The sequence below is a fragment of the Capricornis sumatraensis genome, chromosome 17, assembly GCF_032405125.1.
Source record: "Capricornis sumatraensis isolate serow.1 chromosome 17, serow.2, whole genome shotgun sequence".
In the NCBI taxonomy this organism is placed as follows: domain Eukaryota; kingdom Metazoa; phylum Chordata; class Mammalia; order Artiodactyla; family Bovidae; genus Capricornis; species Capricornis sumatraensis.
The window spans coordinates 42,875,085-42,895,821 of record NC_091085.1 but is presented as its reverse complement, the minus strand read 5'-3'; the positions used below and the strand labels follow the sequence as shown (position 1 = coordinate 42,895,821).

At 41.0% G+C, this 20,737-nt stretch overlaps 1 protein-coding gene across 2 annotated transcripts in view; it reads right to left on the bottom strand.

Annotated features, from left to right (window-relative positions):
* The window catches only part of TRPC3 (transient receptor potential cation channel subfamily C member 3), a 73,420-nt gene that overhangs the window by 41,270 nt on the left and 11,413 nt on the right, over window positions 1-20,737 (bottom strand). For both annotated transcript variants that reach the window (XM_068989992.1, XM_068989993.1), the window contains exons 2-3: window positions 9,336-10,107; window positions 2,680-2,868 (exon numbers count right to left, since the gene is read on the bottom strand). In XM_068989992.1, coding sequence (XP_068846093.1) covers window positions 2,680-2,868; window positions 9,336-10,107 — 961 coding nt within the window. The remainder of the gene's footprint in view (window positions 1-2,679; window positions 2,869-9,335; window positions 10,108-20,737) is intronic.

Below are 20,737 nucleotides of genomic sequence, written 5' to 3'. Positions count from 1 at the left end.
AAGTGTAGGGTTCATGAATATTACAACCCAAGAGGTTATTTCACTAGGGGACTAGAAAGGAGATGATGGGAAAAGGAAGTAGCAGAAGTGGATGGAAGTATTTTTGTTCCTTGCTAGATGGAGATGGGTGAGTGTTGAGTGAAGAATGAAGGAAGCTTCAGAGAGAAAGAGGATCTGGGGCTTTGGGGGGGCATTCCAGAATAAAGTTCTTATATACATTTATTGGGTGAAGATTCCAAATAAAAGATTTTAACTAATACTCATTTTATAGCATAAAATAGACAAAACCAGAAGTACATGCAAAGTCCTAAATCTCCTTTCAGTTCCAGATACATTTTGCTGTTGTTTTCTGGTGGTTAACTGACAGGAAATTTATTATTAACTGACACCTCATACATTGTAACCCTACACATCAATTCATTTAAAATTAACATGCAAGAAGACATTCACTCTGGAAGACAGCTTGGTTAACAGAAGCACATCTGTAGATGAGCTGTCTCTGCTAATATGACACTTTGAAAGCAATGACAAAGAACCAGCGACAACTGAAATCAATTCTCTCCTCTCAGGAGCTAAAGGCAAGAGATGCCTGTTGCAACGTCTGTGAATAAATGTCTAGTTTTCTAAAAACAGTTTAATATCAATCTTATTCAAAGCTATCTTTTTCTTCCAGTACAGCAAAATGTCAACTAGCATGCTTGCTCTGAGAGGGGCCAGTTAAGCCAATTCAATTTCCTTGTTACTGACAATTTCTTGAAAAGTTATTTTACACCAACATTTAATGAGAATCTTCACATTTCACTTCTTATTAAGTAGAGGGGAGATCTGTCATTAATTGATGACTATAATTTTGTGAACACAATGTGGAAGTTCTCTACATTATGGTAGAACTGTGTGTACACACACACATACACTCTCTCTCTCACACACACACACACACACACACAGATTCCCCCATGCTCACCTGCTGCTAGGGTGCAAACACTGCCCTAGGTTCCCCTGGTCAGAGGCGTATGTACATACCTCTGATTTGGAAGGAGCCTTTTACAACAGGCAGGACTCAGGAAGTCCTTTCTGTTGGTAGGGAGCTGACCCTCTGCAGCAGAGGCAGAATTGTTCTGTTTGGGTCATAGAAACCTCCTTACCAGGTCAGTTCTGGGCCTGGCTCTAAGCAAGGTTTCTGCAAGCACAGCTTAGATAATCTTGCTCTTCCACCTCTCAAAGATTCTGTGAGCTTGCTAATATTTCTTACTCAATTCTTTTATGTTTAAATTGGCTATAACCTACCACTAAGGACCAAACCAGCACAATAAACATGAAATGTCTTTGGTAACTAAGAACTGAACTGAAGCATCATCATTCTTATTTATTTATTTTGACTGTGACAGGTTTTAGTTGTGGATCTAGTTCCAAAACCAGGGATTGAACTTGAGTCCCCTGAATTGGGAGCACAAAGTTTTAGCCACTGCACCATCAGGGAAGTCTCAAGGGTCATCATTCTGAGAATGAATTTTCAAATGCAGAAATGTGATTAGCTAATAATTCCTGAGCAATCACCAGGTATTAACACTATGTCTGCACCAATTACTTGACTTGCATTAGCTCACGTAATCCTTAAAACAACTGAAATAGTAGTTGTCTCCGCTACAAATAAGCAGAATGAGGTTTAGATTGATCAAGAGGTTTGTCCTGTCACACAGAGAAGACAAATCAGGACTTGAACTCTTGCAAGTTAGCTCTAGGGTCTGCCCTCTTAAACACCACACTACACTGCAGGAACAAGAGAAGATTCCACTATACATAGATTGACCAATTCATGAAACTAGATCTGCTCCTGACAATAACTTACTTTTTCATGATTTAAAGTACAAAAATTCAAGTTATGTAAAATATGCATAAATGATTAGATTCTGAATGGCTGAGATTTTTATTATAAGTAAAACAACATAACTATAATTGATATGAATTATTTAAAGCGCCACACAACTAGCAAATACACACATGTAACAGTTCTATCTGAAATACCCAGAGTAAAAAATGTAAGTATAATTTTTTTTGGCAACTGCGTAAAATTCCATGTGTGATCTTAGACATGTCATTTAAGTCTGGTGAACCTCAATGTCCTTATAGAATAGAAGTCTCATCATCAAACACCTATTTCATAGATGAGATGGATAATCACAAAGGCTTGTCACAAGGTTAACACTAGAACCTATGTAACAGTGCCTTACAAAAATGCATACAAGTAACAGATTTTATTATCATTAACCACATTGCTATGAGCAGTTTACAAAGTTCTTTTGCATATCTTAATCCACTGAAATCCCACCAAAACCCTGATATAAGTAAGCGGTATTATTCTCCTTTTATATGAGGAAAATGAAATTTAAAGAAGTTTCATGATTTATCCAAGATCCGACAATGGATAAAAAGTGGAAAAGACTGGAGCTAGGTACTTGACTCACAAGTTCACGATGATACCATTTAATCTGTTTCATAAAGGAAAACAATCTTTTTGTCAATAACATCTATTTTTATTATTTACAAACCTCTCCTAGGATTATGGCATAGTTTTGGGTCACAAAGAGTCGGACATGACTGAGCGACTGAACTGAACTGAACGGAACTGATATTACATGCTTATTCCAGTATGGAGCTGGATGAAAGTAGGCCACTCACCTTTTTGACTTCATACTTAATGGCAAGTTTGACCCGACTCAGTGAAGCTTTATGCCTGTGCATCTCCAGAGGATCTGCAGATTCCAGGTCTCCATTCAGAATGGCTTCTACCTCTTCTGAGTCTCTGCAAAGATCCAGCACACCCACCACAAAGTCTTTGCATTGCATGGAGAGCTTCCGATAGTCATTCTAAGAAGAAGATGATTAGAGTTTAATGCAGAGAATGTGCTTTAGTTCAGTGGAAAGTGTTCAGGGGTTTTGTAAATTAGAAAAAGTCTACCTAACTCTGGGCAGGAAGTTTTAGCCCCCAGGTAGATGCAAGGTTTGTTGAGATAGATACCAGCTGAATTTGCTTCCACCTCCCTGCTTAGCCAGGACCTAATACATATAAGACAGTTCTGAAAATGGTGTGCAAGTAAGTGACTGGTTTTCATTAAGAAATAGTGGCTAAATGCTTAATGCTGAAAGGCCAAAGTATCAAAGAGAGTTGCATCTCTCTTGTAGAGATAGACAGTAGTTTTCTTAAAGCCAAAACAAAGCCATTTCTATGATGAAAATTCCTTAAGTGGCAATCTGACACAGAAAACTGACTATACATGAAAATAACCTGTCTGGTTTACTATCCACTGCCTTTTTGGAGACAGTGCTTTTCAAACTGTAGTCCTCAGGGAAGCAGCCTCAGTAGCACCTGGACATGTGCTGCTACTGCTGCTAAGTCGCTTCAGTCGTGTCCGACTCTGTGCGACCCCATAGATGGCAGCCCACCAGGCTCCCCCGTCCCTGGGACTCTCCAGGCAAGAACACTGGAGTGGGTGGCCATTTCCTTTAGAAACATAAACTCTCAGACCCCGCCGAAGACATCCTGATTAGAAACTGACGTTGAGGGGCAGCAATGTGTTAACACACTCTCCCAGTGTTTCTGACACACATTGGTGTTTGAGAATGACAGTTTACAGTGAAAGCAAAGAGGAGGGTAGGTGCCAACACAGAGGGTATTTTTTTCTTGTTTGTCTGAAGGGCACATTATCATGTCCTGTAGAAGTAGAAGGAGAGAAATGTCTGATTATATGTAATTGAATTCTCAAGGGTTGCAGAATATCAATACCTGAGAGAAAATTTTTCAGGCCACTGGAACTAACACCTTGCTAAAAATAATCTGTGAATCTTTAATTTCATTAGCATATTTATATAGTGCCATGGACTGGTAGAAGGCATTTGTCAGAATTCCTTGCTACCTTCTGAATGGAGCTCTATTTCCAGTCCACTGGTTCCAATCCAGGCATTAATGACCATCTCTCAGGAAAATGCCTAACTTCTGCAACCTCCAGCTCCACTTCTACAACTTTCACTAAAATCAGGGAAATTAATCAGATAATCTAGTTTGGTACACTTGAGGAAAATAGAATTCCTCATTTCAACATGTCCTGAGATACTGTACATGTCTGATAACTGGGTAACATTTAGGATGGCAGAATTTCTAGGTTTCCAAATATCATACTTTAAATATTTAAATCATCTTCATACAACCTGAAAAATTTCCATTTTTCCCCTTAAGTAATTAACTTGATTTGATGTGCAAAAATCACTGCACCAACTAAAATAAACAAGAAGAGGAAAGACTGTTTAAAGGCTACACAGACTAGAATAGTTTCCATTTCAGATATCAGAAATTCAGATAAAGAAGAGTTGCAGTTAATCCTTTTCCCCTCTAAAGGGAACAAATAAAATGAATAAAAACTTCAGTCTTTGGTTTCCATTCAAGTTTGGTACCATGCAACTGATAAAATTAATAAAATGTTCAATCTCTGGTTTCTATGCAGAGTGTCAGTTAAATATCCATCTGCCTTCCATTCCTGGAAGACTAATGAAATATTTTATTATAGCACCCAGAAGAAGTATTAAATCCATGTCTGTTTCCATATAAAGCTCCCCTTTTAGTACATTTTTTAAATGAAATTTCCTTCTGTTACTCGTCAGTTCAGACTGTTCTATAAGATTTGATACGACACAGGATGGCCAATTCTCCATTGATCAGAAGTAAAAAAAGACTTTTTTCTCTTCTCGAATAAAACATAGAAACAACTTCTGCAGTAATACCCAAATAATAACTCATTATCTTTGAAATTATAACCTGTAAATTATCTGATATTAAAGAAAGCTTTGTGTTTTTTTCACATCCACTAAAAGATCAGTCAGGAAGCAAAAAACAAGTAAGTAAGTTGCAACGACAACACTTTGTTTTCATAACAATTTAATCATTTCCTCCTGGAAGAAGTCTGCTACCCAAGTACAGAAAATAATCAGAGCTGGAGGTAATGGCGATTTCTTCTATTGGGCTTACAGAATACCATTTCGCCATATGCAGAGCTCCCAGGGAACTCTGGCAGCTGACTCTGTCAGTTCTACCATGAGGTCCTGTCTCTCACTACTTCACAACTCAGACCTTTTGTCTGGTTCAAATTTTCTAATGATTTTCTCTAAAATTAGTTTTGCTTGATTATCTTTATTGTGTGACTTTTCCATTACCATGGTCCTCCTCAAATTTACCAGATGGGTCTGCAGCCCACTTTACAGAGCAGAAGGCCTGCTCTAGCCAGAGGAAGAACAATGAAGCCTGGGCCTCGTCACCACCTGTCTACAGGTTTCAGCAGGTTTTTAACGTTCATGGTTTAATCCCTTTTTATTCTTAACAGGAAAACTGAAATTCAACTCTCAGCAGGTTTGCTCCTGTCAGATCCTTTCCCTAATAATAAAAGAGGCAGGACAGTGTAGTGGTTAAAAGGATAAATCTGAAACCAGACTTCCTGGATTTGCATACTGGTTCTGCCACTTCCTGACTTCCCTGGTGGCTCAGACGGTAAAGCGTCTGCCTACGATGCGGGAGACCCGAGTTCAATCCCTGGGTCAGAAAGATCTCCTGGAGAAGGAAATGGCAACCCACTCTGGTATTCTTGCCTGGAGAATCCCATGGACGGAGAAGCTTGGTAGGCTACAGTCCATGGGGTAGCAAAGAGTTGAACACAGCTGAGCGACTTCACTTCACTTCCTTCACTTCACTTCTACCACTTTCTAGCTGTGTGACCTTACAGAAGGTGAGAACTCTCTGATGAGAATAAGCCTATCTATTATTGCTATTGGGCTCCCCTACTGGCTCAGGTAAAGACTCTGCCTGCAGTGTGGGAGACTTGGGTTCAATCCCTGGGTTGGGAAAATCCACTAGAGCAGGGCACGGCAACCCACTCCAGTATTCTTGCCTAGAAAATCCCATGAACAGAGGAGCCTGGCAGGCTACAGTCAATGGGGTCGCAAAGAGTCAGACATGACTGAGCAACTTAGCACAGCACAGCAAATTATTGCTGCTATGAGGATTAAATGCTCTGAGTGTGCTTGGTACACATCAACTACAGAATTGCCTCCATGTACAGCATGTTACATAGAAGAGCTAGAACTGGGACTCAAGGCACCCAAATCTAGGCTTAGCAGATGGTATGTTGGCTATTGTCTTTGTTTTCTCACTTGTAAAATGAGAGGTCTGTATAGGTGGATGATTCCTAGAGTATTTTCCTGCTATCAAATGCTACCTTGCTTTGGGACTACATCCATTTTCCTCCTTACTGTCCTACTGTGATATAACTTGAAATTGTTTTTCTACTTTACAAAAGGAAAATCTGAGGCACAGGGAAAGCACAATGCCTTTTTTTTTTAAGTGCATCATTGATTCAGAATTAGGAAATTTCAGCTTAATAAATGGCTAGCTTCCTAGCCACTGACATTTGGAAGATGAGACATGGAGCTCAGCCTCTCCAATACTCTGTTTCTCAGAATAGCTTCAGACAGCATTTGCACATTGAAAATACTTCTTTAATAACCTGTCACCAAGCTGTCCTCCATTCATCTATCTAAATCTATATCCTAGAATGTCCAAACTTGGGATAATGACCTTCATATGTTTTTGGCATCATGCTGCCTATACTCTTCAAGGACCTTTGAAGACTGCACGATAGCTGAGAACCTTCTCTGAGGCACCTAAGTGACGGCAGTCTGAGGGATGAGATACTGGGTCTTAGAGGCCACTGATAAGATGAATACTCATATGCATTTGAAATGGAAAAAAAAATCATGTCTTTCTCACTAGGGAATGTATTTTTTTTTTTTTTCGGGGCTAGTACTTTAAGCTCAAAGTCTTTACAGAAAGAATATAATGAACACCATGGAATAGGGCAGATTAAGTGACCCTGACTTAGAAAGAAGCTTCACTTTCTGCACTTTCAAGGGAGGCAGTCTCCGGGTCAGTGCTGTGAAAGCACTATTTTTTCTATCTAAATTCCTGACAGATGGACATGAGTGTGGGGTGAGATGGCAAAGTGATGAAAAGCAGACAGATAAGAAAAGTAAAGCATAAAAATAAGAAAAGGATAACAAGGACAAGTGAATATGTGAATGAAAAGGAACATTTAGTCAGGAGAGAGAGACCTGTAGTCCTTTGAGATCATAACTTACAAAGACCTGTCTGTATTTTGCCTCTGAAATGGTTACACTACACAAACACCTTCCACATAATTCAGTAAAAAGGAACCATGAGATTTTGATGAGTTTTGCATATCCTTAGATAGCTGGCAGCTGTATGGATGCTTTCCTAAACTCAGTTGTGCTTTCTCCTCTTTTTGCCTCTTCATTTGTAATCATTTCCCACCTTTGAAAGGTTATCAGAGGTGACTTTTTATGTTAGGGTAAAGGAGATTTCATGTATTATCAATATGGGTTTTAGTTGGTATCAAGGGGAGAACTGTGAATAACAAATTTTCTTAACATTATTTCACTGAGGCTACTTCTCTGGGCAGAATTACATATGTCACCATCTTCTGTTAATTATTGAAACATAATCTAGGAAAATATTTTCAGAATTTCTTATACAGACTTTCAGTACATACCAAGCAAAATGCATAAAAACAAGGTTTGAATGACCCTTGGAATAGTAAAATAATAAATTTAGAATTATACTTTTTATGATAAGTGAAAGTGTTAGTCACTTAGTCCTGTCTGACTGTTTGCAACCCCATGGGCTGTAGCCCACCAGCCTCCTCTAATCATGGGATTCTCCAGGCAAGAATACTGGCGTGGGTAGCCATTCCCTTCTCCAGGGGATCTTCCCCACTCAGGGATCAAAGTCGGGTCTTCTGCATTTCAAGCAAATTCTTTACCATCTGAGCCACCAGGGAAGCCCATACTTTTTATTACTATGATGAAATAAAGTGACATTTAGACTTTTATCTGAACGTGCTTCTATTCTTTTCAAACAGAACTGGAAGTTAGGAATTTGCTCTACCTGAGTTCTGTGAAAAATAAAAATAAAAATTCATTTTAGGTATAAGGAAATAAATCTTTTCAAATACCACATAAGGAATCTTTTCAAAGGGAGTAGATAGATACAGGTGATACTTATTTTCTTCTTTGTATTTTCCCACATTTTCCAAATTTTTACAATAAATATGCACAGCCTTCATATTAGGAAGAATCTAATGGAATAACAAATAAAATTATACTAAGGCCAGATCTCCACCAGCACAAGATGAGTGTTAATGGATGTCGAGGAAATCTGGTATATATGGAAGGGAAAATCCCCACAAAACTTTCCTACCATTTTCTTTCAACTAGTTAACTTGAATTATATTGCTAGTTGCATTTGTGTGACTCTCAATAAGTATGAAAAACTGCAGTAAAACCTAAAAAACAGAATAGTCACTTTTTCTGTGATCTGACACCATAACATTATTAAAAAAAAAAAAAAAAAAAGATTAACTCAGCATCCAAAAACTAATTCACGGAAGTGATGCCTAAAATCATCCTCTTTGGTGGATAAGAGGAATCAAGAGCCTGCTAGAAAACAGTCTTACTTTCACCAGATCTACAAAGTCTCCTCCTGCCCTAGATTTAATAGGCAGAACCAATGCATAGGAAAATGTAACAATTAAAAAACGCTCCACTATTAATGTATAGTTTTCAATAAAAATAAATAATACTGTTGACTGGAGATGATGTCCAGAAAAAAGTTCACTCATAAAAAAAATCTACTAAAGCAAACTACTTTTTTGTCTTTACATTTCTGGGTTGACCTAATGGCCACAGCTCACCACTCTGAATATTGTTGATTTCATTTGTGGATTTCAGTTGCAGCCACTTTTGTCATAAATAAAATGACTTTAGTCATTCATTTAAAATTTTATATTAGTCACTTGACTTTTAAATAAAGGGATATACAAATGCTTCGGCCAATAAACAGTGCATACAAAACTATTTCTATATTGGGTGCCACCATACAACTAACTACAAAAGAGGAAGAACTGGAAAGGAAGATCATAACCAAATCCCTCCTTCATCAAAAGAGAAGTCTCGTGTACTATTTAACACCTATCCGGAACGCAGAGTAGCACAATCATTTCAGCTCTCTGATCCAGTATATACCCACTCCGAAAACAAATGTATCACAGCACTGGGCTGAGAAGAGAAAAATGATCAGATCATTTCTGAACGACGCTCCCAATCCCTTGAGATTTTAGATCCACTGGACAAAACTAATTTGGGAGCAGACTGCAGAAGGCACCTCGCCGGGAAGTGGAAGAGCTCGCGGAGCAGCCGCGGTGGAGAGCACAGCTTACCTTGAACTCCTTCTCTATGTTGGCCAGTTTGGCCAGCTCATTGCTGAGCTCCAGGGCAGTGAGCACAGGGTCCTCGCTAGACAAGGACAGATAAGCTGGACTGGCCAGCCCCTTGTAGGCATTGATCCTTGAGCGCGAGTGGCTGAAAGAGTCGTGCCTCTGCTTCTCCGTGCAGTCCCCGCACTTGCAGAAATAGTCATGCGGCCGCTCGATCCTGGCGCCCTTCATCAGCAGCATATGCACCACCTCGTACTTTTGGCAATGCGCCGCCAGGATGATGGGGGTGATGTCCGGGGAGAAGCGTGTGCCGTCCTCGTCGTAAGCGTAAAAGTCGTCGTCCTGCAGCTCCTGCTCGCAGGGGCTCAGGGTTAGGCGCTTGCTGGCCGCGAACCCAGGGTGGTTGAGGATGGCCTCCACGATGCGCACGTAGCCCTTGCTGATGGCGAGCAGCAGGGCGTCGCCGATGCGTGCCAAGTTCTCCTTCTTGAGCAGCAGCTCGGTCACCTCCAGGTGCTCATTGCCCACCGCCAGCTGCAGCGCGTTCTGGCCCATGTAGTCCACGCAGTTGACGTTCAGCGTCTTGGACTCCTCCAGCATCTTGCGCACCACCGGGATGTTGCCATACTCGGCGGCGTCGAGGAAGCGCTCCTCCTCCGCAGTGAGGCTGGTACCCCGGTCGTTGAACATGAAGGCCGGTCCCCGGACGGCTTGGCGCCGGCCCTTCTCCCGCATCACTGTCTTGCGCCTCAGGGATGGGCTTTCCTCCATTGACCTAATCAGCAGCAGCAACAACAAAACCCCAGCTGTTGAATATTAGGGCATATTGCTTCTTCCCACATATCGCGCCATTTCTGGCGTACAGGTCACACACACGGCAGATCTGTGGCCTGAGGACAGCCAGGTCAGATGCTAAGCCTGAAGTTTACACCTGAACCTAATAAGGGCTGCTAGAACCCAGAAAGCAGAAGAAACCCTTCAGAACAAGAGTTCTTGTTCCGCAGAGCATCCATCACCACCCTCTTTGGCACCAGGGACCCGTTTTGTGGAAGGCAATTTTTCCGCCAAGGTGGAGGGGATGGTTTCTGGATGATTCAAGCACATTACATCTATTGTGCACTTTATGGCTCACCTAATGCCCTGGCCGATCTGACCCGAGGTTGGGGACCCCTGCCACAGAGAATGACATTCATAAGAAATAATAACATAAACGATTTCCAGGTCTCCCTTTGTGACCCTGGTAAAGACAGGACTCATCATACCTGTGGGAATAAAGTTAACTGCTGCTTTAAAAAGTCTTGAAAATAGGGGCAAACAGGTACTTGGCACCAAAGCACTAGGCTTGAAGGCTAAAGATATTAAATTTTTCAAGAATTAGGCCAGAACAATCCTCTCAAGTCATTGCATATTTTTAACTAAATAAGATCATTGACACACACGCACAAAGTCCAGTATTTAGGCCAAGTACTATCTTTCAGGATCTTAAGATTTTCTATCTTTTCTATTACGGGTATCCCAACCTACTCCCCCACCCTCCAAAAAACTTAACAAAATTCTTTTCTTTTTTTTTTTTCAATGACACAGACAAGATGTAGCAATTATAACATGAGAATTCAGTCGATTTATTTTTTGAAAATGATTGTGCCTTTGTAACAGGAGTTGTTTAATGACCTATATTATGTAGGTCTCTTTGAACTAAAAGGATATATAGTATGATTTATGGTTTAAAAAATCACAAGTAGTACTTTATGAATAAGGCAGTGTTAGTCACTCAGTTGTATCCAACTCTTCGCTACCCCATGGACGTAGCCCAACAGGCTCCTCTGTCCATGAAATTCTCCAGGCAAGACTACTGGAGTGGGTAGCCATCCCTTTCTCCAGGGGATCTTCCCCAATCCAGGGACTGAACCCCAGTCTTCTGCATTGCAGGCAGATTCTTTACCATCTGAGCCACCAGGAATAAAGCAACAGGGCACCAACTGTGTATCCAGAACAACGTGCAGAGATCCTAACACCTACCATGTTAGTTAAGATTTAGCTGCATTATAAAAGTCATGTCATTAATTGATGTGTACAGCAATTTGAGTTCATTTTTTAATTTCTGTGATGCTGGGTAAATAATTTCATTTCCTTGTGGTCCCTTACCCCAGATGTAAAATGGAAATTTATAAAAGGCTCCCGATTTTCATCAAGAGCTCATGAATAAAAAGCATATGGGGAAGTTTTGACTCTCTAAAAATGATGCTAAACAAGCAATATAATTTTTAACATTGTGATTATTTTTAATATTTCAACGGCTATTGTTATAAGTACACATCTGCACCTTAATCCAGTTCTAACATTCTTAATGTTTGAAATGATTAAGGTAACTTCATTTAAAAAAATCTGTGATTTTCGTCTTTTGTATGAATTAAAGGTACCAGTTAAATTATTTTCACATTACTGACCTTTGAATAAGAATAAATAAGAGTTACAAGTTAAAAGTGAACAGCTGGGGGGGAAATGCTTTCCTTGTGTAATGCATATTCCAGAAATACCTTCTACCCATTAGCATTCACATAGTCAGGGGTTGAAAACTAACTTGAGAAGACATTGGCCTCCCCCGGGGTCTGGAAATGGACGTTAAGGAGCATCTCTAGCTGGTGAATTCAGAGGTGGGTACTAGCATTCACTCAGTTCTGAGCTCTGTGGGCCTCAAACTAAGAAACGAGCACTGGAGCTGCTGGCAGAGACTTCCCAGATAGAGACCAAAGAAATGTGGCCAGGCAAACCTACAGAAGTAAGGAAACCAAAGATGTTCCTGGATAAGCTTGTAAACTTGTCCAAGGGCAGGGGTGCTGTGACTGACCCCTCGTTCTAACTGCTCAACTAGTGTCAGGGGGTTAACTTTAGAAAACTAAATATATACACAATCATATATATACACATACACATGTACCCATACACACATCTGTTTGTGGGAGTTTCTAGAAAGCAATACAAGAAGCCTTTCATTGTATTTATACCTGGGGCTCTGGGGAGTAGAACTAAGGAGACACAGGAGAAGGGAGAGTTTACTTTTAACTTATACCCTTTTACACATTTTGAATAGTTTTAACCATAGTTGAATATTTTTATTAAAAATAAAATTTATGCTTAAATTTAAAAATATCTTCATCCCTTACTTGACAAAATTTTAAAAAATATAAGTACATACCAGCAATCATTATAATGCTTCAGAAGCTAAATAAATGCCATAAGTTTTTGTTGTTCAGTCCCTAAGTCGACAGTGTCTGACTCTTTGTGACCCCGTGGGCTGCAGCACACCAGGCTCCTCTGTCCGTGGGATTTCCCAGGCAATAATACTGGAGTCGGTTGACATTTCCTTCTCCAGGAGATCCTCCAGACCTAGGGACCGAACCCTCATCTCCTGCATTGGCAGGTGGGCTTTTTACCACTGAGCCACGAGGGTAGCCCAAATGCTGTATGTTTGACCACTATTAGTAGGTGTGATGTGTAAGCATAGTGGAGTGAGGTGTGTAAACTATGTGGTGCGTGTGGGAAATCAATATTTTACTATTAAACTGGCACTCTTCAAATGGCTAGAATTTCCATCTTGTATAAATGATGAGTTTTGTGCTTACCATTGATAATATATTGACATTATTCATGACTACAGAATATATATGTAGAATATGTTAAGTCTGTGGAATTCCAATCTGTCCCAGATGGGTTATCTTTGGGGAAATAAACTCATTATTAAAGTGTCACATCTGATTAGAATGGGGTTTTTTACCTAATGATTGCTACCCACAAAAAGAATCACTCATAAAACCCTACCTTTTCTCCCCAAAGACAGTGATCTGAAAATACCAGAAAATTGTCTTTCAAAATTTTTTTCTTTGCATTTCTTAGCGAAGTTTTTTCCCTAGTATCTCTTCTTCTTTTGGAACCTAAACCTCCATTTTGTGCATTTAAGCCAAAATGTGGGGTTTTAATACTATACAACACAAGTCACATGAGTCATTTTGATTTTGTCTTTAAAAGATTCTAACACTGAGTTAAGTGTGAAGTAAAATTTTTCAGCTGTAACAAATTATACTGCTATTTCAAAATAAAAGTACTGACAATGCTACTTGTTTGTGAATCCACCTAAGAAGTGTCTTTTTTAAACCTTTCCTTACAGTATTAAGATATGCTTCATTAATCCGGACTAATAAAATGATATGAGTCACAATCAATTCCCCCACAATGTATAAACGTGGCCCAAATCTCAGATGGTCTTGACAAAGCATCTCCTCCAGGATGAGAAGTAAAGAAGGGGTAAGAGTGAATGGGAGAGGATGTCTAACTTTAGTAATGCTAACAATAAAATCATTTTGCCAGACATATTTTTACCTTTAAATCCCCATGCAATGGATCGATTCATCTAGCACCGCAAGGGTACATCGGATAGGGCCTTCCTTCTGGTAAGAGCTTTGGAGAACCACTGACCTAAATCAATTGCCCTACAAGCACCAGGTGCAATTTCCTTCATAGCTGATACAGATGGCTGGTAACATTAGATTGCTATGGACTGAACTGTGTGCCCCTACACATCCACATGTTGAAGATGTAACCCCAATGCAGGCTTCCCTGGGGGCTGAGTGTCTGAACCTTCCTGCCAATGCAGGAGATGATTCCTGAGGTGAGAAGATCCCCTGAAGAAGGAAATGTCAACCCACGCCAGTATTCTTGTCTGGGAAATCCCATGGACAGAGGAGCCTGGCAGGCTACTGTCCATGGAGTTGCAAAGAGTTGGACACAACTTAGCGACTGCTGCTGCTAAGTCGCTTCAGTCTTGTCTGACTCTGTGCGACCCCATAGATAGCAGCCTACCAGGCTCCACCGTCCCTGGGATTCTCCAGGCAAGAACACTGGAGTGGGTTGCCATTTCTTTCTCCAATGCATGAAAGTGAAAAGTGAAAGTGAAGGCATTCAGTCGTGTCCGACTCTTCGCGACCCCATGGACTGCAGCCTACCAGGCTCCTCCGTCCATGGGATTTGCCAGGCAAGAGTACTGGAGTGGGGTGCCACTGCCTTCTCCGCAACTTAGCGACTAAACAACAACAAAACCCCCAATATGGTATCTGGAGATTAGGTCTTTGGGAGGTGATCTGGGATAAGGCTATGAACATAGAACCCTCACAATGGAATCAGTGCCCTAAGCAATTAGAGAGTTTGTTTCCGGCTTCACCCTCTCCTTGTGAGGACATGTGAGATGGCAGCCATCTGCAAGAACCTGACCATACTGGTACCATGATCTCAGACTTCTGGCTTCCAGAACTGTGAGAAAATACGTTTGTGTTGTTTAAGCCGCCCACTCTGTGGTACTTAGTTATGACAGCCTAAGCTGAGTAAAACACTGACCATGTATCTTAAGGCAAAAAGATTTTTTTTCATGGTTTATGAAACAAACTTTGGGTCCTTAGTAATTGTCCAAACACTCAAGCAGATAAAAAGTTCTTCCTAAGAAGTATTTTTCCACACCCAAAGACAATCTTTTGCTCCATTCTACTTAGCGGCAAAAATACAGGCAACACTCAGTTTTCACAACTTTGTCATCCACTCCTCTGATTTATAATGGTAGGACATGAAGCCCACCTGCCTAAGATTACTTGGAGAACCTATTAAAATGCAGATTGCTGGATCCCATTCAAGGTGAACTAAATCAGAATCTCTCAGGGGTGGGGCCCTGCAATATGGGTGGAGGCTGGAATATGTATATTAAATGAGCATCCTTTGCAATTCCTATACACACTGAAGGTTGGAAACTTCCAGTATGAAAACAACATAGCTATCCCGGATCAGTGATCCCAGACGAGGAGGCCTGTAAACACTTGTCACACTAGTCCTGCCAAAAGCCAAGTTGGAATAACATGTTTGAGCAGTGCCAGGTAAGGGACAACAGCCTTACATTCGTTTAGATTCTCTGTCCTTTATTACCACTTAAAACCTGATCTTCCTGTACCAGGTCCTTCCTTTCAGTTCTCATTGACAACACTAGCCTCCACATCATGGCTGGATAATTACAACAGCTTTCCAGCAGAGATGGCATGAGAGAAGGCGACTAAACTTGACTGAGTACCTGGTGTATGTGCTTGTCTGTCATGCACTATCATCTTTACTTCTCCTAACATTGCTATGAAGCAGCTATTATTTTCCCCCATTTCATAAATAAGAAAACTTATTAAAGAGTTCAAAAGAAATTGGGCTCAAAAGAAATTGGCCAAGATAAGACAGAGAGTAACATCCAAGACTGGCATCCAACCTAGGGCCCAGTCTGACTCCTGTTCTCTCTCTCCTGCTGCTTCTGATTTCCTCTTTGTACCCCACAGCCACGCCCAGTAGCTGGTGCTGCTTCAATTCTGCTTTTACCATCACACTTCTCTTAAAAACAAAACATAAAAACAAACGAGGTCCTCCACCTGGTTTTCCAGGATGTCGACAGCCTGCCCCACTCTCCCTAACCGACCTTCTTTTCCCTTGCTCCTCAGAGTCATTCTTCACTGTTCTACAAACATATTATATTGCTTATTTCTGTACTATCAAGGGTAGTAAGTGTATTATTCTGCTTATTTTGGTTCTATCAATGGTATTTCTATACCATCAAGGATAGTCTTTGAAAAATTAGCAAAGTGTTTTTCTCTTTTGTAAGATCTTTTTACAAGATCTTGGCCCTGGTTAACTCGGGACATCTTGCTTCAGCCTTGGAGGTAAAATGTGGAGTATAGAGTTGGGTGGGTTTAGGGGAAAATAAGATCAACATAGGAGGAGTGCACAGAGAGAGAGAGAGTAAGGTTATTTTTTTTTTTTTTTGCAAGAAAAATGGGATTTTGCGAGCAGAATCTGGGAAAAAGGAAATTGTCTTGAGGAAGGATTTGCTTAGTTCCTTTATGTCTCTAATTAATTCTGACAGAACCTGATCCCTGACGGCTCTCATCACGTAGACAGGATAGTTCTCCCACTTTTATCAGTAAACCCACGATGCTTACTGTCCTGGGAGAAGAAAGAAATAACAGAAAGTCAGAGCCAAGATGTGGTCCAATAAAGTGAGGAACCACTGAGGTGGCGGGGCGAGGGGTGATTCGTGACCCGCTTGTTTGATCTGGATATCAGAACAGTCCTGCCTGGTTACGTAGGGCGTGGTTTGGGCTTTCTCAAGTCACCCTCAGCTTCCATGTAGTTTGGACCCTGCACTGAGGGCCAGGGAGCCTGCACCAAGACTAGAGATGACCGCTGGTGCTGTAAGACAATGTTGCAGCTGTTATGAGAGCTCTGTACCCCCAGGAGCTGAGCTGCAACCACATACGCCAGAGAGCACGTGCAGGTGGCAAAGGCGAGTCAGCCAAGATCAAGTCACTGCCACTGATAAAGCAGCACCCAAACAGATAATGAACACTGCCTAGAAACCAAAAGAGTCAGAGAATCCCACCCTTTCGCCCCTCCAAGGGACACATAAACTCCCCTCCGCCAAAGGCCAGATGCTCCTGAGAAGAGCAGGGGAAGGAGTGGCTTTCCAAGAACATGAGCAATCTTACCCAAGTAAACAAACTTACTATATAGAATCAAACTAAGATGAATGAAACTGGCCTCACAGCATCTCTCCTGAGTGCCCTGAACCAGGGATGGTCATGCGGACCAGAAAGAGACTGCAAGGAGACTGCAGGGAGGAATCCATAGGCAAAGGTCCCTTAGAAACCAGCTCACAGCCAGGAAGACACTGTCCTAGTTGACTACATCCCTGTGATAATGTAGGGCAAGCCCTCCCTTCTTATTAACTTACATAATTGCTTAATTAACTGCTTAATTTATTGATTGCTTAATTCACTTGTTGAATGAGAATACATGTCTGTTTAGCAGGCAAAAAACAAAACAGAATTTGAAAAACTAATTTAACCCATAGAGTGAACATCTGGTCACCTTTCTCCCCTCGTCAGCAGGTGGGACGCTCGGGAAAGGTCTGCTCGGCGAGCTACATGTTGCTGCCCATCCAAGTTGTTCTGCTGTCTTGTTCCTGCTACACTTGCCTCGGGGATGTTCCTTTTCTTTCCATCCTGGGCATACTCTTATTTTGGCCCTTCACCAGTTCAAACCCCTCCTATCTTCTGTGGTCCAGCTTGCATCACACCTCTGAAAACAGAGGGTAAAACTTCACAGGATTAATAACTAGAAGACCTGCAAGGTTCTGTCCACTTTGGAACCTTCCTGAAACTATTCTGGACCATTGTAGCCTGACCGTTTGTACTATAGCTAATCTGCCCATAAACCTATACATGTTTTGCCCCTCTCCTGGATTTTGTCTCCTGTGATATTCATGTCCCCTGAGTTTGATTGAGAATAAATACCCTATACTTCCTATTTTTTCACACTTCTTAGCCACCTCTATAGTGCCTGATATAGCACATTATATGTTCAGAAATACTTGTCAGCTGATGCTAATTCTACAGATAAAGTGACTCACTCAGAATGTTAGCTTCCTTAAGGTCACTGAAAGACAAATGAGAGTGCAGAGGTTCCTCAGTAGTGTTTCTCTACTTTACCATGGTGTCTCTAGGGAACAAGAAAAATGAATAACAAGTTGCAAATCAAAACAGCTCTATTAAAACACATGCTTAGGAACTTCCCTGGTGGTCCAGTGGTTAAGACTTTGCCTTCCAAAGCAAGGGGTGTGGGTTTGATCCCTGGTTATGGAGTTTAGATCCCATGTGCATTGTGGCCTAACCCTCTGCACCCTGCAAACCCATAAAAACCAGAAACAATATTGTAACAAATACAATAAAGATTTAAAAAACGGTCTACATCCCCCAAAAAAAATTCTTAGAAAAGTATGTGCTTAGCTTATGTGTTGGAAAACTTTGGTTCTATGAAAACAGTTTCTGAAATGGCTCTTCGGATTTAATCACAAATTCTTTAGCACTCAGCAACAAATGACTACCAGTAAAGAAGTCACTTCAAACCTTTTATTTAGATGATGTTAAGAATTAACCAGCTACTCAATCCATCTAGCAAAGTAAACACCATCACCAATGTGAGCTAAAGCAGCAAGAGTAACAGTCAAATTGCTTTAACTATTTAGTTCACCACAGTGAAGAAGCAGAAGGTGCCCACTGGCTAGGTTCCAGTCTGTCCTTCTGTGAAGGGCAAAAAAAAAAAAAAAGGCAGAAGGAGCCTTGGAAGATAAGTAGTGAGAAAAGCACAGAGGAGGGGGGACAAGTGTTAGAGAGCAAGCACCATGTTAGTTCTCGTATTGGGGATGGTGATAATTGCAAGTAGTAATGAAGGTGGGAAGCAGCAGGCACTGACAAAGGACAAGACAGTCAGAGATGAAAAGTCAAAAAATAGACAAACCCCACAGTCCCCCTGGCACGCGGCACCTGTCAGTCAACGCAGCTGCCCCTGGAGACACCTGACAGCTACACTCTATGCCTACATGTGAGTGTGTCTGGAAAAAGGAAAGGGCATCTGACAGCCTCAATAATGTCATCAAAAACAAAGCGTTTTGAAAATCTCTTACTCTGTGTATTGAGGAGGCAAAGAACTAGAGGGGGGGACGCTCTGAACTTGAGTCGCCCCAAGGGCACCAGCGTGCAAGGCTGGAGGAAAGGGGCCCAATCAGCTCGACTGTCTCGTGTAGGGGGACAGCACTGTGGGTGCTGCCATGCCTGCACCACCTCCTGCTCAGCCTGCATCTACTGGCACCAAGTGCGGCTCAACAGCTCGTTGTCCCGGAAGCAACCAAACCAGCAAGATGAGGCACTCCATTTCAAAACAGGAAAGCATCACTTCCATGTCTAAAGGTTCCCACCCCAGAGAACAGTTAACATGTAGAGATTCCAGCACTTACAAGTCGGGAGAGATATTTGAGTCTCCACAGTAATTAATCCCTGAGAGTTTCTGTTGGCCAGTGTTATCTTCAGAATTCTCCATGTATCATTTTAATAAATCTATTAGACATCTGACTAATTTTGGTACATGTCCTAGGGACTAAGTCGGAGACAAGAAGCTTTGTTGCAGGGAAGCTCCCATCTCTGCTCTTTATCACTTTCCCTGTCCTCTCAGGAAAGCTCCCTGTCCTCTCAAGGCCCACTGACCCTTGAGCAGCCGAGACCAGAAAAGAGAAAAACCATTTAAGAGTGTGCTCCTCCCTCTAATGGTCCACTGGGAGCAGGGGTAAGGACCCCTAACCACTGCCTGCAGGAGTTCTTGGTGATTCTTCTTAAACATACGTGCCCCCCCAAACATTCAAGTAAATGCCTTCTAGAAATTAGATGTTTCTATTTCCAGGAACCACATTTTGTGTGTAACTCCACTGACTATTGAGTCGCTTTCTGACTGTCTGCTTTCATGCCGGTCTCCTCAACAATAACTGTAACATATTAATGATTCAGGAGAAAAACTGTCTCTGTATTTCGGTAGGCCTGGCTGTTAGTACATGACTGATGAATATCTGTCTGTTGGAGACATAGATAGATGTGTGCTTAAATCAGTATTTAAGACTGAAGGCTTTGAAAGTGGACATTCTTCAGATTAAAGGACACCCTTGGTCACACGAAATAACGTGTGGAAGCAGTGGTGGGAGGGGATTTGGAGTAATTCTTCTATAAAAAAGAACACTGAAAGCTTCACCATAAACTAATTATCAGGAATAAAGTAGTATGAACAATCATTCTTCTTTAAAAGCAGATTTCTGCTTAATCACGCTTAATCCTTAATTACACTGCAAAAAGTAACTGATGAATCTTATAGTTCTTAATTTTAATCTTACATAAAGTTATGTTTTGTCAGGATAATCTGAGGGCAAACAGAGGATGCATCTTAGAATTAATGAGCTCTTATAGTTAATGATTAAGCTTATCTTCAAAACCAAACTCATTAGTTAAACTCAATATTTTCTAAGACAAATTATTATTATTTCGGGAAGATTAGTGACAATGAAATTAGACGTGAAATACAAACTCAGTCTATAACTGAACAAGAATTGAGACAATAATGAACTCAATAATAAAATAAAAAACCTCTACTGGCCCGAGAAGTTTATATTTGTCTATTTATATTAGTCACTATCAGTTATATACATATAAACCTCTAATGTTATTAAAAACAAAAAGATCTTGTTTTCTATCATTATCATCCATATCCGAAGTCAAAAGTCTGAGGTTTTTAGATTTCGCCCCCATCTCATCACCCTGAGATCTAGTTTTCAACAGAGAATCCATATACATCACTCCTATTTGACAAAATATATGCAGAAATGCAAAACTGGTGTAAAATATTTTGTACTCTCATGCACTTTCCTCAACAGGTCATGTACCTGTGGACATTTAATTCTCATTTTTTAAAAAAGGTTTATTCTAGGGCTAAATTCATACTGTCACCTATTATTT